Below are 19,503 nucleotides of genomic sequence, written 5' to 3'. Positions count from 1 at the left end.
CTCTCTCTATATATATATATATATATATAACATATAGTGCATCTCCATGTAAAGATATAACATGCTTAACATGTTAAGAAATATGCACATAAAAGACTATTAAACCAATTGGACATGCCTTTAAAAAATAGAGGCAGTCTATGTTTTAGCAGGAAAATTCCCATGAGATCTGATGTAGTGCCCATTAGAAGTTCATTAGAAGTACTGGTTAAAAAAAAAAAAAAAATAGGAGAACTTCACAGAAACTCTGAATAGTGTGTGTAGACGGCAGATTGGCCTGAGATTGGGGCTTTTTAGCTTTGCCATGTGGAATCACACACTTCTAGACAAGCGCCAGGAGTCTGGCACCAAACCGAAAGCCAGCCGTCTCCTTTCTTTGAAAGATAAACGAACAGGTTTCGCGTCCCAAATTCCAGTTCCCTGCGTTGCTGACTTTCATTGCTCTGTTTGTCTGTGAGATGTTCCACCACTGGCTTCCAGAGGCTGAAACACCAGCATGGTGAGAGACATCTCTCACGACTGTCCTGATTAATCCTGACATGACAGGCCGGACTTGGTCGGCGCCAGCGATGACACTGACAATAACTCTGATTACGACTAGGATGAGTCTGGAGGGGGTGACATTACTCTGATGATGAAGGAGAGAAAAAGAAAGAGAGACAGAGAGAGAAAGCAAGAAAGAGAGAGAGAGAGAGAGAGAGAGAGAGAGAGAGAGAGAGAGCGAGAGAGAGAGAGAGAGAGAGAGAGAGAGAGAGAGAGAGAGAGAGAGAGAGGCAGTCGCCAGGGTTAGAGGCCAGGGGACACTGCAGGCCTCTGTGCGCCACTGATAAGAGACTGTTTGTTTTCCTGTGGATGGTTAGCTCTCCGTCTGCTGCCGCGGAAACCCTGGGACAATAGGTGTGCAGAGCTGAGGCCGGCCCAAGACCCTCCCCAGCCCTCTGCTCCATGACTGCCTCTCTCTCTCTCTCTCTCTCTCTGACTCTCCCCACCCTCAACTTAGAGGCAAACATTTCAGCTGGCCCGCCTACAACCCTCCCCAAGTCGAGTGATGGAGTCTTAAGGCTGTCTTTTTTGGACGTGTTGTGAAACCTGGAATCCAGATTGCACCCTGCTGTCCTTTGTAGACAACAACAGTGCTGAGTTTGAAATGTTGCCCAACTGTATAGTCCCATGATGGATCTTCCATTTGGTCTAAATGATGATAGGGAGTAAGAAGGAGAGAGAGAGAGAGAGAGAGAGAGAGAGAGCCAAATTCAGCTCTTTGGGGTCCTCCATAGTTCAGTCTGCCAATGTTTTACTCAGAAACAGAAGCTTGAACTGACTGAAATATACTCTCACACACATACACACACACACACACACACACACACACACACACACCTAAATATTAACATGTGTCTCCAAAAGTTGAGCACAAGCTTAGGGCTCCCTATTAGCATCAGGGTTTCAACAGAGACACCCAATCATATGAGAGTGAAGAAAAAATGAATAATAGTGAAACTGTTTCGAGACAGGAAATAGTTTTCTTAGTCAACATTTTTTCTTCACATTGGGTGTCTTAGTTGAAACTTTGACACCAATTACATGACAGAGTGATTGCTAAGAAAAGCTATTTTTGGACAGGAAGTGTAAGGGTGGTCTCAGAAAGTCTGTCTCTTCGCTGGAATCAGCTGATATTTGTTGATGACATCAGCTGATATTTGTTGATGACATGACATCTAATGGGGCCTCAACGTGAGCCCAATGTCATGATTTTGATCTTTCCTCTGTTTACTGTTTATTGTCAGTTCATCTCTACTTTTCATTCTTAAGGCACTTTATTTAATCACAAGAGTGAGCCTTACTGTCCAGTGTGTTGCACGTCAAAGAAACAAAAACAACAACAACAACAACAGCAACAACAACAGAAACTGCACTCAGCTGTGTTCAGATTGTAAAAGGCCGTTCTTAGCCCGTTTCCTTCACTTTTTCTTTTTTTTTTTTTCACTTTGAGTAGACTCCTGAAAAGAAATGGACATGCTTTGGCAGGCCAAGACGATTCATATTTATTTATTTATTCATTTATTTATTTCTGTATTTATTGAAGAAGAAGAGGGTTAGTTTAAATCCTCTCTTGAGTCTTGGTGTGAGTCAGTGGTTTGTGTTTTGCTGATAAGTCCCCATGTTCTTATTACTATCTTTGACCTTTTAGAAGAGGATGTGAGATTCATTCTCAAAGATTAAACTAACACATTTATTTTATGCTTCCTGGAAGAGCACATGGGCCCCAGAGAACCTCTCTGAACGTAAGAGAGATATTCAATATGAACCATCCATTCTGTTTAGGGTAGTACACAGCAACGTACTGTATATGAAAGACTGCGCTGTTTTTTTCATAGCAGTTGAATCAACCAAAGGGTGACAGATCAAAGGGGTAAAACTGATGTAAACATTGTGTAATGGCAAGAATTCAGTGCTGTTTCGCCAAACTTGATCAAACAACCTAAGTGTTCAGACTGCCAAATGCTTATGTATTATTGATTATCCGACTTGCTAATTAGACCATTTGTCATAACAGAGCAAGGAGTTAAACTGTTCTAGGCTTCATAAGAGAGAGAGTTCACAGAGCAGAATTATTCCATAAAACGCTGAAGTACTTTCACACACAATAAACAGCTCAGTGACCAGCTTCTGACTTGTGTCTGTACATCTCATTCAGGCATAATAGTTTCAGTGAAAATCATGTCACTATTAAGAACATGAGGTGAATAGTGTCAGAGTGCTTTGTGTGTGTGTGTGTGTGTGTGTGTGTGTGTGTGTGTGTGTGTGTGTGTTTCGGACTTTTCAGCATTAAGCAATCCGTTTGTGACGCACAGTTTTGCCTCCCAGTGTAACATTAGCTTTGGGAATGGTTGTCCTCCGAACATTTGCTTTGGCTCACAGACAGCTCTGGGGGTCAAGCAGGAAAATGAGACAGAGATGAGAAAGAGCTGAGACATGCACGCAACTTCAGTACAAAAAAAAAAAAGTACAGAGGCAGTCGCAGAGGCAGTGAGAAATGAAACCATCGAGAGAGAGAGAGGGAGAGAGAGGGAGGGAGAGAGAGAGAGAGAGAGAGAGAGAGAGAGAGACTGTTGAGAAAATGCATGATGTATGGATATAGAGGTTGACTTATCCTCCTCATAAAGTCCCACCAGGACCAGATGGGAATCCTCAGACTTAAACGTTTTGTTTGCGCGGAAAGGAAAATTGAAGGGGCAGATAAAAAATAGATAAAAAAAAAATAGATGGAGCTGTGGAAAATAGAGCTGGGCTCATACCTCATTTAACACAGAAACACTTAGAGGGGCCATCGGCATTTCCGTCTCTGACTCGGGGGGTCCACTGTGACCACAACTAATGTTCGATGTGACTGATTCTGTTTGCTGATAAACACGTTTATTTTTTTCTTTGTCGTTATATTTGGACTGATACACATGATAAATTGAAGACCCTCTTGGTACGCTGATGTTTCAATCAAAGTGACTCTTCCACTACAGTTCCAGACTGTTGTATTGTATTGTATAGATGTCAAACACACAGACTGCAAAACACAGATATGAATCAAACAAAGATGAAGGGTTAAATGTTTAATAAGAATAGATTCTGTGCAAATTATCGTAAAATGAGAAAATATCTAATGTGATGTCTGTAATTTAAAATATGACAGAGACAATGTGTTAACTGGCTTTTGCACAACATATGTTATGTGTTATAGCCTCAGTCTGACCCATATATCTCATATCTTTATCTCTTTCTATATATGCTCTATCTTCAAACATAACCTCCTCTGTGGACCTAGAATCAGATTTTAGACTTAATTGTGATCAGTACACTTCAAGCTGGAAAAACCAAACTTAAGATAAGTCAAATTTCTTTAACCTCAGAGTGAGGCAAAAGAATACATCTGATTACTCACACATACACTCACTCACACGCTCACTCTCTCTCTCTCTCTCTCACACACACACATACACACACATACACACACACTCACAACAGGAAGCTGACTCCTGAGAAAGAGAGTGAAGAGGAAAGTCCATGACGGAGAGAGTTTACATACAGTAAGTGCGTGAGGACAGAGTTCACCAAAGAGGATCAGATTCTCTAAATGAAACAAATGCAAGGCTCACTTCTTTACCACGACAGGAAGGTGTTATTAATGCACCTTTCATCACATCACAGCTTCTGCCAGGACCACCGTTTGTCAACACAAACAGTGTTGCTTCCTGTTGTCCTAGCCACCAGCTAATCCTTTATTTTTTTCCTCCCTACAACATCTCTGGCAAGAAATGTGAGAAAATTTACTACCTTGTGCAGTATCTCCTGACTGTCCTCATTTTAATCGCTCAAACAAAGCAACACGTTTTAGGAACTGTGCCAAAGGGGCAAATGAATAGTATTGTGAGTGTATGTATAGCATCTGTGGCATTTGTTGTTGCTTATTTTTTCACTTAGGTCACATTGAATTGGTCATATTGAGACAAAGGTGCTTACAATAGAATAAAAAAATCAAACAAAAAAGTGTCACTTCCTTGATGCATCATTGAACTTTTATTTTGAAGTGTCTGCATGAGTAAATGAGTGACAAATCCGTTGATATGTCGTCATGGAGAAAACGAGCCGGTCTGGAGATCACAGTGATAGTGTGAAAAAAAAAGAAAGAAAACAAGCCCCCCCCCCCCCCCCCCCAAAAAAAAAAACACAGAAAAAAAAGTTGCCAGGAGACAGTGGGTCTAAGTGAACAGAATCCCAGGCCAGGCGGCAGCACATCCAGACCAAATCTTAACGCGCCCGAGCAACGACGCCGGCCAGCCAGTGACGCCACCGACAGCAGATAAAGGCCCAATCAGACGCTCCATCTTTCGGCAGGCTGCATTCAGTCAGGGCAGGATCGGAGCCTGCTGGCGATTGGCTAGGAAATGACACCTGACCCATTTCTTCCTGAGGAAGGACACAGTTTACTTGGAGTATTTATTGACCAGGATACTCCCTTGGGGGGTGGGGGGTAGGGGTGGGGGTCAGGGAGTCGGTACAAAATACAGGGGCAGATGAAGAAAATAAATTTCAGAAGGTCTCCATTGGAGGTTTTTGAACAATACACTGCCAAATGATTCTTGGCATTCTCTAACATGCGTCTATGTCGGATTTTGAGTCGACACTTTCGTGAGACCTTGTGACTCTGACAGGAATCAGTGGTGGAGGGAACTCCAGGGTGTTTGTCCTTTGACTTACAGGTTTTTTTTTTTCCGATTGCGAACATGCATTGGTCAAAACTAAAGTTGCATTGTCAAAACAGAGTCAGCGAAACAGAAGTCTATGTGGACCAGACTGTAAATCATTTTCCATTGCTGTCACACAAAATGCATTCAATGACCACATTTTCCAAAATCCATGAACTCTTCTCTCATTCATACTCTACCACCTGCAAAACGCTAATTATTTGCAGCACATTTTTCAAATGCTAACATGCTGTGTTCAACACTATTAAAAACACATTCAAAACAGAAAGATGGCAAATTTCGTGCATTTTTGCAGTAACCATATTGAAATGTATAGAAAATTTTAGCAGAATATTCACAATACAGTTTTTTTACAGTCACTAACATCCTTTTGTCCAATGTGTAGTCACATTTTCAAAACTCTAAACACAATTAGCACAACATCTGTCTGTTGTGGTCCATACCATTAGCACAATTTATGTTGTTTTCACAGACTATGCAGTCAATTAACACATTTCTAAAATGCTTAAATTTTCTTTACATACAAGCTTACCCAATACTTATGGATCTTGTCTTATTTTCAAATGCTTGCACACAGCACGCAAGAGATGAAAACCTAATGTTCAAAACCTTAAATATGGCATAAAGCCTTTACTTCTGCAACAACAGCAGCTCAGAAACTATAATGAAACAGCTGATAAGCATTTTTGAATGAAAAGATCACCGAAACATTGAGAAATAGCTAATTTACTGTAAGTTGTGTAAAACAGACCAACCACAGCTGACTCCAGTCTCAAGCGGAGACATAGCCAGGTGTTGAAGTTCTTTCAATTACATGTACGTACACAGCAAAAAGGGGACTTTGTGGATTGATTTTGTTCAATGTGGATACAGAACAACACAGAGGAGCAGAGAGAGAAAAAATAATGTCTGAACAAGGGAGAGGAACAGTTGAACAAGGGAGAGGAGTTTTTTACTGTATTTGTGTATTTGATTTTTACACACTTGGGACCAAAGGTCATGTATGTTGGATGTTTTGTTGATCACTGGCATCAGTTTCATGTTGCTAATCAAGCTTTTACTGCAGCAATTCTGTCACTTACTATATTTTTTTCTACTATAAATTCTGTAGAGTAAAGATGACTCATTCACTTTTAGATAGTATGTTGCCATGAATTCACACATTTGACACTCAACCTTTTAGAAAAAGTATCTTAAGTATAGGTACACCGCTTGTTAGCGATTGTAAAAAACTGTAAATTACTATATGCAGAGATATAGAAAAAAAAGTAAAGGATACTGAAGCAAATTTACACATTTCTGATTCATTCCTGTTACATATACTTTTCTATAGCCATTAAAGTGAAAAGGTGTTATTCTTATTCTATAATAAAATACTGATTGATCTGAAAAATCATTCAGACTTCAAAGATAAAAGTTCATCATTTCTGTAATGCTCCCTGTTAATTTTTTAGGTCAATGTGTTATGAGTGCCAATGCATGCTTTCTGAGTGAGAATTGTTGTCAGTGTTATGGTCGAATGAGCTTATTTTGAGACATGTGTGAAGTGTTTTGTTGTATGAGTTTTGGAGGTGAGATTAACTGTTTGGCCAAGATGCATGTTGGTAATGCAAACTGTATGAAGAGTTTTGAAAAAGTGGCTTCAGTACTGACCGATGCTTGTTAGCAATTGAAAAAAAAAAAAAAACCAAACAAAAAACTGTAATACCTTACAACAGGCAAATGCTCTTGATCATATGTGACTCTGCAACCGGCTTAAGGAGAGAAAACTGCCCTTCACAAATCACTCATTCAGACTGTTCATGTGATTTAACCGAATGGATTCTTTCCTTTTTCTTTTCCCTCTACTCACACTGAACTGATCTCATATAGAGTATGGAGAAGAAACAGAAATCACTATAGCTTACTGCAAGATGCTCCGCTGCTCACGGCCCCTGATAAGTTGTTTGGTCTCTTTAACATTATCTCTTCTGTCCTACAGAACCCCATGCAATCTGTGAGCCTAAGGATGTTTCTGGGAACCAAAATTGGATCACTGTGGAGGAAGTGCCGCTCGGCTGTTCGACCAACTTCAGCATAGACGGAAGAGAAGTACACATCTTTAGCTTGGAATTGAAACCAGTAAGTGGATCTCCTTCCCCTATGAAATGACGTGAGATGGTGTTGGTTTTTTTTTTTTTTTGGTTGCTGAAACTATTGCAGTTTCTGTCATAACAAAAACCTCTAGTATGCACTCAGTAATAAAAAAAATAAATAAAAATAACTAAATAAGTAAATAAAACAGGACAGCAGCAACTACAGTCAGAGGAAAAGTATAAAGGAAACTTGTAATTTCTTTCAAATGCAGTCAGAGGTTTGATTTCCCAGTTATGGCAGAACTCACAATTGGTTCCCTCTTTTGTACATGCTTAAGATGAGTTTTATGAGATATGACTTACCTTTTTTAACTCGCTTTTCTTTCACAAAGCAATTAAGTGCTATATTACCAAAAAGCTGCCTACTGTGGCAACATCCCAGTATAGGAGTTAAAATACCATATAATCCTTACAAGAGGACTCCTCTTTTATGTCTCCTATGGACGCTGCCGTGAGCTACCGTAATCTTGACTTGTTCTTGGAATGTTTTGTAAGTGAGCGAGACGTTCCTGAGGGACAAAGCTTGGGTGACTGGAAGTATGCTCGAGTTAGATTGATACCATACGACCAGCTCTCAGCCTTTCCCATGCGACTGCGAGTAAACAGTTGGGACATCTCATAAGGCCGGTCAGATAAGTACTAACACATGCCAGACATGGAAGCGGCGAGAAACGACTCCCCCAAGTCACGCTCAGGTTACTGAACACAGGGAGTGTGAGAGGAGGACCACCAGAGCTGACCGAAAAAAAATTAAGGTGCTATTTCCAAACTGGACAGCGTAGCCAGCAAACCAGCGTTAGGATTTTTGGTTAAAAAGTATTAATCACGACTGTAGCATCCATATTCAAATCCACCAGTACAAATTTAATGAGAATTACAAGGTTCTTACTCAAGGGGAAAAAAAGTGGGCAAAATTAATTATTGGTGACTGACAAGCTGAGAGTAAATGACTTGGTATTATGTGTGGTGATGAGGACAGATCTGCAGAATGATGCAGTATGTGTCTGAGCCTGGCTTTTTCACCATGACTGGATTAATGAACGCTAAAGGGGCCCCAGAGAGAGAGAGAGAGACAAGGTCAGCTACTTCTCAAGCACATAGAAAAAAAAAAAAAAACCTAGTTTTTGTTCTCCAACTTTCTCTTTCTCTGAGAACGCTTATAACTACCCACAGAAAAGATTTCAAAACATGCTGGGCTGTGATGCATTGTCCTAAATCTCAAAACAACAAAAGATTTAAATGGGAAAATGATTTTTTTTTCCATGTCATCTGAATTTGATTAAGAGAAGTAGTCAGCCAATGTACCCTCTGTGCCAGATTGAAACATGTAAGACTCTGAGTGAACAAAAGAGTTTGGCAAGTAACGCAAGCTTTCGGGCATTCCAAACAGAGAGCGTATCCTGTTCCCTCAGATGAAGGTCTGTGAGTTCTTCTGAGTAGCCAGAAAAAGGTCAAATCATTTATCAAGATGAATCTTCTTTTTTGTGTTGTTTTCATATATTAAAAAAAAGAGAGATATTACAAATTTTTGTTTACAGAGCGAAAAGAGTGATTTGAGTACTTTCTGATGTTTAAAGGATGGATCATCAAACAGTTTTTTTTTTTCAGATATATGTGGCATTTTTGTTCCATTCCAGGTTTAAGTTCTTACTTTGTGATAAAGATGAATTACTCACTCCAAAACAACTGCATGTTGATAGTGCTCAACAATGGTCATTCAGGATTGTAAACACAAATGGTGGAGTATGTTTTCTGGCATCTTAGGAAGTGACAGTGGTGTTAGGGGTGGGGGTCAAGGTGGTGTGGGGGGGTGACAGGGTAGGTGGAGTTGGGGAGTTGGAGTGTGTGTGTGTTTTCTTTTTTTTCTTTTTGAGTTTCTGGTCTTGATAGTGATAGACTTGGTAAGTAGGCATGAGGGCGGGGGGGTGGGGGGGTGGGTTGGACTCAGATTTGAAAGAAAAAAAAAGGGGGGGAGGCATTTCCAGGTTTCATTGATGTCACTTTTTGGCAGGCCCATCAACCTCTTGGCTCCCAGCCTGGACTGGAACTCTGGAGCCAGCTTGGTCTGGGGGGGCTGGGGATGAGGGGCGGGCAGGAGCCAGTGAATGACGGGAAGCTGCTATGCATCAGCAAAGCCCTGAAACACACACACACACACACACACACAGAAAATGTGTATAGGAAAAACAATTGTATCTTGAAAGTACAGGAACAAAAATAGCATGGGCGAATGATGGAGACTGCGACGAACATTGTTTAGCCCCTAAACAGGAGTTGAGGAGGTAGAGAGGGCAAGGATGAAGAGTGACTGAATCTGAGGGAGGGCTTTTCTCTATAAACATCATTGAGGAAAAGTCCAAAAGTTTGCCTCAGTGTCATGCTTCCACATGTGATTGCAGAGACAAGTGAAGGCACTGCATGACTTTTGGTTCAGAGCTGTGTTCTACTGATTAAAATTGCCAATCTCAGAGATAATGTAAAATGAAATGGAGAATAATTGCACCTGCTAGTCCTGTATTTAATGTTTTATAAGACCTCTTTAATAGGTCTTTAGTACCTTAATCCTTCACTTCCTCAGCAATGAAGGCCCAAGAAAGAAAGTTTTCTGCATGTTTCTGCCCTGTGTCACATTACATTGCGACTGCACCGCATAGAGAGTTTGTGTAATCATAGCATTTCTGATTATTACTATAAACCAATAATATTATGAACTGTATAAAAGAAGAGTTGGAAACAAACAAACAAACAAAAAAACAAAGAGTCTTGTTTTGGCTCTCTTGGGCTTCACAAATCATCAGGTGTTATCATTTTTCATTAAAGAGTTCATGAGGCATGCATGGAAGCCATCAGTGGTGGTCATACCAGCATTCATAACTTATTATTATCACTAATAAATGTAAATAAATGTTAGCTGATAGGACCTCACCTCACAAACACAGAACATCCCACCTTCTCTCTGTGTCTGTCGACGTTTATGTCTCTGTAGACGACTAACTGGGATAGACTTCCGTAACCGTCTGTTCAGTGGAGTGTGTGTTTGTTGAACATGAATCACCATGGGCGACCGTGGTGGGGATTTATTAGCACAGCGGTGGGGATGGTTCTCGGGGTGTGCGTTGTAGCTTGCAATTCGGTGGGGGGTCTCGCTACCTCGCTGCAGTCCCTCGCTTCCGACTCTGCAGGTACTTCTTACAGATGCACGCTGGTGGCAGCAGGTAGCAGTTGATCAATTTAATGAAAGCCGAGCAGAAATGCACTTCTATCCTCAGCTGACACCCCCCGCCCCCCCCAAAAAAAAAATAAACAGTGAAAAACCACGTAGACAAGCGCTCTGTAACAGACAAAATGATGTCTGATGTGAAATCTCTACTCTGAAAATCACTCACACATCACTGGTAAATGTTACGACCTTTTAAATGAATTTTTACTATGTGGACCACTCAGTATAATAAAATGCAATATGAAATATCATATTGCATTTTATTGCATGACCAACAAGTCAACAGTTCATATTAAACCTACACAGCACATTGGCTAGTGTTAAACTATGTCCAATAGTGTTTATATTCCCTAATCTGGACCAGTGTGAAATAACATAAACACTTGTAGTTTAATTTAACATGTGGTGATTTCATATTTAGAAAAATAAAACATCTGAAGCAGAATTTTGGATGGTCACTTTTCCAAAATCTGAAGCAGAATTTTGGATGGTCACTTTTCCAAAATCACTTTTTTCTCCCAAGCATCCCTCATAAAAATGAACAAAACATAGCTGACTATATCAGCTTTCTTGTTTTATCAAAGACGTTTGAAATACCTTCTGTAAAACCAAAAAATGTTGTAAATTATTTTGGGTTGTTTTTGTCCTACATTTCTTTTAAGATTTCTTTTCATGCTGCTGTCATAGTTCAAGATGTGTTTTGTTTAAGTGAAAATAATTTGCTGCCTGTCTAGTAGCATTGGTATTTAATTTGAATTCATGCAAATCTGAGATAGTGATGATCTTAGCTGTTCACACTGCAGTGAAAACAGATTAGGGGTTGATTTGGAGTGGATAAGCTCAACAGACTCTTGTTACATCCCTGGACTCAGAACTTTGATTCTGAGACTTCCATCGAACTCGCATTGGTCCAGATCCACTGAGACATTCTGTTTCATCATGTTCTTGGTTAAGAACCAGAAACTAGCGACTAGGCCATTACTTGCAAAACCCTGAGCCATGAATCAGCCTTTTCCAAGCATGTACGTAATGCATCTAATGGTGTCGTGCAGGACAGAACTACTGGATATTTTGCTCTGTCTGATACTGTGACTGTGTTAGTGTTTCACTGAGGCCAAACGTCAAACGTGTGATCGTCAGTGCTTAATTTATGCTAAAGCTGGGCACAGCCTGGCTCTGGTACTTCTGATTTTTAGCGACCTGTGATCTGCAATCTATATAACATACCATACCTAAAGAGAGTTCATTATGCAGAGTTTATTTAAATTTTAACAAAAGTAGCCTAATTAACATTGTGCATATCTGGATTTTCATTGACTGATGTGAAAAATAGGAATGTGCACCAAAAACATGGGAAGCCACACAAATTGAAATGAGTTTTTATCACCAGAAAAGTCAGTTGCCTAGCTAGCTAGCTGAAACAAAGCCACAAAGCGAGCATGAAACAAAGTAATATTTTTAATGTCTTTGACAAAAGCCACAAGAGCTTTGGAACCCCTGGTGGCACCTAACGGAAACAAACACAAGCAGTTTGATTTTGCCACAGATCATGCAAAGGGCCATGCTAGCAGTACAGGTGCAGCAGTAGCAGATGTTAAAATGGAGGATGAAAGAGAAGGAGCCAGGGTGGCGCAGTGGGGGTGAAAAGTCTTCAGATGAAGTTGGGGAAAGTGAGCGATCCAATACCAGTCTAGCCTGGTGGGGATGAGTATGCTAACTTATTTTCTCATTACAGTTCGGAAGAGTTAATGACCTATAGTCTATTGAAAAAACAGTGTGTGAGCAAGCTTGTGAAGTAGTACTTGTATGTATTTATTTAGCCTATCACATATTTCAGAGTTAACTGTACTGTGCTCTGGTACCCAAGACCTCTGTTGCCCCCAAACCCCCCACTACACTGTAGTAAGTCCTGGAACCTCGTGGTTTACAAATTAAGCTCTGGTGAACATATTGGTCAGCAAACACTCTCAGAAACCTCTGAAGGAAGGCATCAAATAATGAATAAATTTAACAACAGCCTATTAGCCTCTAAATGTTTAATTTATGCATCCTAATTTGGTGAACCAATGGCATGCAATGGCTTTGTGAACTCTGGTAAAAAAATTAAATGTGTCTCCTGTCTTTCTACCAAATTACTATCTTGTCAAGTATGTTTGCCTCACTCATATGATATACTGGTATATGTCTTTTTAAAGAATCCATCAGGAGACAAAGATCACCACAAAACATAGTCATTCCATATCTCATCTCAGTGAAATCTCCAGTAGATTTGAGTTTTTGTTATTTCACAAACGTTTAAAATCGTGAGCCGTCTGCTTCACAATGTATAGCTGAAGTGATATTACGAGGTGAGAATAAGGGACTTTTTGCTGCTTGTCAATTTATTCATGGTTGGAAAGAAAGAGCTACGTGGACTCTCTGTGCTTCTGTTGTCATGCAGCAGGTTTAGCCTTGAGGCGCTTTCTCAAAGAGGTGAAGGTGTTGTATTGAATTGCTTCTACCTTCAAAAATAGAGCACGTTGTACCGTTTCTCAACGTCATCCTCAACATTTCAAGTGTCTTTTGCAGCCATTGCTTGCCATTGTTCTTTTTTTTTCTTTTCAGAGCATTGTTCACTGTTAGATAGACCTTCTGTCAACAAATACAGGACTACATTCCCCCCCCCTGCCTCATCTCCTTTTGGTCACTGCTTTCTGAACATGTTAAAAAGACATACACTGCTTGGTGGTGTTGGTAGAATTAAATGGGTTTGCTGCTATGGAGTTTGATATAGCATTTAATTAATGAGAACTAGAATCAAAATTGAAATGTATGGAAAAATATCAGCTCTTAGAGATGGTAGTCATGTACACGTCCTTACTGACATTTGCTGAGTCAAGAATCTTACAGCTGAAAAAGGAGAAAACACATCTATACACGTGTAAAATAGGAACCAGATATTTTTTTTTCTCTGAAAGTTCATCTTTTAATTTTGATGAACAACATTTTGATTTGTGGAGCACCTACTTCACGTCTGTACCAGTAGATCCTCCTAGGACTCAGTACGTGCTCTATTGCTATTAGAAGGCGTGTTTTGTTGGAGAGTAAATTGTTTTTACTTTTTTCCAGTGGAAAAATATCTGTGCCATGCCAGGGGTAGGTATGGGGCAAGGCTGGACTGAGGCAGCTGGCACTACAGCGCTCTCTCAGTCCGTGAAGCTCAGGATGGGGTTGTCTGCCTCATTTTTTTTTTTTCCCCAGATGAGTGATGCATCCTCGCTTTGTCTTGGCCATATGTTGCTCATCCTTGCTAAAAGGGCTGGGCTGGGCTGAAATAAAAATGGAAGGCAGTTTAGTGGCATAGTTACATCAGAAAAATAATAATCATAGTTGAAGGTCATAGTGACTCTGCCAGCTCACATATGGTCATATGGTTTGCTAGTAGAGGAGATTCATCATCGTCTTTTTTTGGGAGGGTAATTCGTACGTCCAAATGACTCCTCGGAGATGACTTCTTCCTGTGTTTTAGCATGATGTGGCCAAACCATTTTTTCCTCTGTTGTTGGAATATATTAGCAAAACAGGTAATAAATCATTTCTAAGAAATGTAGACAACAACCCAAAACCATTTGTCATTTGAAATATGGACCATTAGTCATCAAAATGTCACTAAACTGGATAATTTCACCAAGAACAGTAGCTTTGTTCTTTTTATGAGAAGTTTTGTAACACAGAACGGTCTGACACCGAAAATGTAAAAAGGTCTGTCAAAAGGTCTGACTAAACAACTTCATTAAAACAGTATGACTTTTCATCTTAGGAGTAGTTTATTGTGCAGATTCACTAATTACAGTGTTCAATGCTGTGCATTTTTTGTAATTCTGATCACACCACCAGTCAACAAATACTCACCACGTCATCAATAAATATGAAACATGATCATTTTTGTTGAGTCCCTTAACCAATGAAAATGATGTAGGATAATGTGTTTTTTGCTTTTGTTGTCGTTGCTGTTTGTAAACTCAGTTTTTGGACCGATAAATTCTTTTAAATTCTATTTTCTATTGATAAAGGCCTCCCATGTATCGATAACAGTCTCCTCTGTTTGCACGGGTGAATCCTAAACAATGTGTACACTCTTGGTCAGAGTCAAGAGTCAGAGCGTAGGGATGAGTGGGTATTTGAATGGAGATGCAGCAGAACAGCTTAATCGAGTCCAGGCTAAAATGCACCTGCATGTCTGGCTGCCTCGAATGAAAAGCAAAACAAAACAAAAATAAGCCGCCAGAGAACCCCAAATGTTTATGGCTGTTGGTTTCTTTTCTTCCTAATCACAGGAAGTAAAAAAAAAAAAAAAAAAAGAAAAAAAGAAAAAAAATAACCTCCTGTGGGAATTTTCTTCTGCATACTGAGTGAAGCTGCTCGTTTTTGCCAGCTGTATGTTTTGTTGTTTACCCCAGACTGTAAACATAATGCATAGAACAGCTTATTGTTCCAGCAAAGATAAGATCAATGTCCAGATAGCCACTTATTCCTTTCTCCCTCAGAACATTGCGTGTTGGCTGAAGCTACAGATCAGATTAAGCTTGTATGTAATGTAAAAACAACCTATATGGACTGTAAGGATGTGGATTTTTTATGTCTAGACAGTTAAGACAAAACCAGAGGCATGTGAGATACTTGTTACATCACTGTAAAATGAATGAATATTTATTGATACAGTCATATATTGAATTTTATGTAATTTTTGACCTGTTTGAGGGATACTTGGAAAAGCTACTGATAACAATAACTTTATTGTTGTTCTTTTTCTTTGTTTTTCAGGGGAGCAGTATATTTGAAATGAACTTTACAGCAGCCAGGCCATCTGACCTGATCATCTCCAGCCGCAAAAAGACGGATGTCTACGTGTCTGTGATTGGGGCTGATCCTGCAGTGAATATTTATGTAAGGCAAAAACCATTCTCTGTCATGCATTTAGCGCTCTGACACCATCACAGAAAACCAATTGCCTTAACAAAACGAAACTATTCATACACAACAATTTTTTACTCTCTTTCAAATGTCTTGGTAAGTGGTAGATTCTGTGTTTAAGTTGATTTGGGGTTGTTAGAGAAAGACCCCTCAGACTGACTGAGATTTGCAGTGGGCCACTAACTTTGCAATGAAGTCTGGGGACCCTTTTGTATTTCATTAAAAAACAGTGGTAAACTTGATGGACCTTTGAACAGGCATTTGTTGCGTAGTCAAAAATGGAATTGATCAGAAAAAAAAATCGTCTATCTCTAGAAGCACCTCAGTATTTGAATGATGGACATTAGCCTTGCTGATCTGCAAGTTCTGAAAATTCAATAAACGCAAAACTTTGAGGTGCATCTTCCAGAGAGATGCTGTGTCCACTCTGTTTGGCACTAGAGTACTGATGAGAACTGAAAGAATATTAGCTTACCTTACATATGGATCAGTTAATATTCTTAACAATAGAAATAATTTATTTTTTCAGCAGTACAAAGTCAGGCAGCTAAGAATATGCAGAGTCTGTGTTAATATAATTTTTTACAGATTTTGGTTTGGTTTGAATACAGTGACATTTGAATACATTTAAAGTTCCAAAGGCAAATGGGGTCATGGGTCTCAATTAAAGATATGTAAAATTTGATCAGAATATTTCACTATGGCAATTTTAGACACATAGAGCCTGTTAATGAGCAAAAATCTTAATCTGCTAATAAGACTTAATCAGATCATAAAAGTTAAATGATGTGATAATGTTTTTTAAAAAAGGAGAGAATTAACAGGTAATTGTAACTGATTATTGGCTACCTAGATTGAAAAAGACAGCTTCCATTATTAGCCCCATAATCTAGATGCTTTACTTTAATCCTACTGTGATGTGAAGAAAAATCCTTCAGAAAAGGGGGGAGGGGTAGTTTAGAGCCTCTCCATGTTAAGTAGTGGAGCGTATTTATTCTCAAATGGACCAGATGGGATTCCGTGCCAGCTGTTTCACAATGAGACCAGCTCCAGCTGTGCAACCTTAGAGACCAGTTTGGAGAAGCAATTAACCTTTCTTGTTTTAGCGTGTATGGGCCCCTGGGAGTCTGGGGACAAGGATGGTTATGGGTATTTGTCAGGCATGGAGTAAAGATCTGGCACAGGACAGAGGAAAAAAAATGTGAGTGTGGCAGCGTTTATTGAGATGCATTTTATTAGGGTTTTTTTTTTTTTCTTTACAGAACCTCATTTACATCCCCTTAATTTTGTCTGGAGAAGCAAAATCTGAGCGTGTATTTAAAAGTTTCAATATTCTTGCATAAAAACAGAAAAAAAAAAAAAAAAAACGTACTTAATGACGTTTTCGATACTCACCACTCCATGTTCTTCAGCAGGACATTTGTGATGTTATTATAGGATACAAAGTTAAATTTAAGGTACAGCTAAGACTTGGGCTATCATTGGGTTTTTTTTTTTTTTTTCTGGTTTCTTTCACAGTACGGATTTATGGCACAAATATATTTTTTTTCCACTGTTGTGTTTGTTGTGATGCTTTTTCATCAGCAGTTATGAAATCCTACTTATGCATTACTGAGAGTAGTAAAGCACAAAATAAATGACATTGTTTACATGCGGTTGCCAGTTGTTGGAAATGAGCCGTAATCGAAAACAATGTTCTGTTCTTTCACTTGTGAAACACTTTCTCTCACATAAATTCCCAGAGGGACCTGGAGTGAGGGTTAGGGTACTATCACACTCAGCTACAGGTCCAACACATTCAGTGAAAGTAATTCAGCTTTAAAACAATGATGCCTATCGTACTCAAGCACTCATTCCTTTATCATTCCCGTAACCGAACCTCCCATTTTTCCGAACAAGCAAAAAATCGACGAGTTAGCAGTTAATTGTTTGGCAGACACATTTTGTTCTTAGAACAAATCTACTTATGTGGATACTTATTTATATAATGTGAAAACAAAGTGAACTCAGTATCTAATGCTAAATATGTAAATCTTATGACCTGTACATTTTTGTGGCACTGACAGTATGTTAACGATCTTAGATGCATTGGATTTGCATTAAAAATATTAAAGTATAACCGTTGTTTACTCAGTTTTTACCCTGCATGACATGACCTGTGCACTAGTCCTGGAGGGACTCATACCAAGTCATCCATTACCTCTTTTCACCATTCAGCTTACGGGCATCTCCATGGTAACATAACTAAGTTGGGGAGGGGAGGGGGGGGGGGGGGGGGCAATGGTGTCAGTTAGATTCATCTGCAGCTGCACAGGCAGCCTGATCAGGTGTGATGATAGGGAGAATACTGTGTAAATGACTCTCCCAAAACATGGCCAATAGCTTTCTGTGCCATTCCTAACCCACTCAATAGTAGTGCTGAGATCTGAACTCAAGATGAGGTCTCTGCTATGACAGGCAGGTGTCGGGGGTTCAGCTCAGTTTATCTGCATTTACCTAATGGTAGGTTGCTGTTATTATTAGTCTGCTCAGTGCAGCCGTCTGGCCCCGTTCATTTGTAGACGAATGTGCGAAATGTGCCGCAGATTTATGGTCCAAGTGTCTTCCACACACGTTTCCCGTTTGTTATCACTTCTCCAAACTCATCAGCTGGGGACTTGAATGGCTAGGACAGGAAATGTAGAGAGCCAAGTGGAAAAGAATGAGAGGTCAATGACCTTGACCCCCCTCTCTTATCAGAGTTTGGTTTGTTGTCTAAACATGTCACAGAAAGTTTTGTCAAAGAATCGTTCTGTTTAACCCCACACACCCCCACCCCCACCCCCTTTCTCGGCAATAGCTGTCGGTTCAATGTTCAATTTGGGTTCCCTGAGAGGTTTCAGTAGGGTTAATGCCAACTCTAGACAACAGGACACGTGGACTCTGCCATCACTGGATCGTTTATCACCTTGTGAATTAGGTCTGGGGAAGGAAGTCTAATCGGAATCTGTCTGTGAATTGGCCTGGCCTGTCCAGCCACTTCCTGGCGTGTGCTTATCCTCTTTTAGAGTTCCATCACCATCTTAAACTTCTAGACGCAAACATCTCCTTAGGTCTGTTTCTCCACTGTCTGACTTCTGTCTTCCTTCTGTTTCTTATCTCCAGCATTGTGATGCTTTTCTTTCCCTATTGACAAGGCTTCCTCTTGCTCTGCTTGTGACCAAATACACACACATATAAAAGGGACTGACCAACCACGGAGCTTTGCCTTGTTCTCAGCACAAATCTCCACAGAAAGGGACATCACCTTGTTTTAACAGAAGTTACTTGACCCTCTCTCAGCTTTTATCCCAGACTTCATTGTTTTCTTCTCGTCCTCTGTCTTAAGCTCTGGGTTGCTCTGAGTAGAGATGAGATCAATAAGATCAATTGCTTAACCATTAAAATATGACTTTGTCTCTACAAGATGCCCCTCTCCCCAGTTTCCTAAATTAATGATTCAAAATGATTAATTAAATATTGAGTTCCTTGAATTTTGCCGACAGTGGGTCGCTCCTCTTTTTCCCTTGTGGGATCACAGTTATCCACTCAAGTGCACAGCAACATTTCATACATTCCAGTGACATTAATTTATGAGTGGAACTGGATTCTGTAACCAAGGTATCCACACCACACTCCATATTTTGTGGTGCTAAGTCACCCGGCAAGGATTTATTGCTGTTCTGATAAGTCTGCAAAGCATTGCTTCTTCTAAAATGAATCATAAACCTGCTGCTCTTAAACCGATGAAATCGTGTTGAATTTAACAATGCATGCACCATAGCGTCATGTCTGTCGGAATGGAATTCTGTAGGTCTGTTTTGCTCCTGGCTAGAAAGGTAGGTTTGCAATATGCCGCTGGATGTAAGTATGCATTTCTGCTTGCTGTGGAAGCCAGATCTCTGCCAGGCCCCGC

The 19,503-nt window shown here is 39.9% G+C and overlaps 1 protein-coding gene across 1 annotated transcript in view; it reads left to right on the top strand.

The window, feature by feature from the left end:
* Positions 1 to 19,503, top strand: part of eng (endoglin) — a 37,383-nt gene that overhangs the window by 7,638 nt on the left and 10,242 nt on the right. Inside the window, exons 3-4 of the mRNA XM_030785299.1 lie at positions 7,243 to 7,382; positions 15,420 to 15,542. Coding sequence (XP_030641159.1) covers positions 7,243 to 7,382; positions 15,420 to 15,542 — 263 coding nt within the window. The remainder of the gene's footprint in view (positions 1 to 7,242; positions 7,383 to 15,419; positions 15,543 to 19,503) is intronic.

This window comes from Chanos chanos, chromosome 9 (assembly GCF_902362185.1).
Source record: "Chanos chanos chromosome 9, fChaCha1.1, whole genome shotgun sequence".
Taxonomy (NCBI): domain Eukaryota; kingdom Metazoa; phylum Chordata; class Actinopteri; order Gonorynchiformes; family Chanidae; genus Chanos; species Chanos chanos.
The sequence above is the reverse complement of the archived record's forward strand: the minus strand, read 5'-3'. Positions and strand labels throughout refer to the sequence as shown.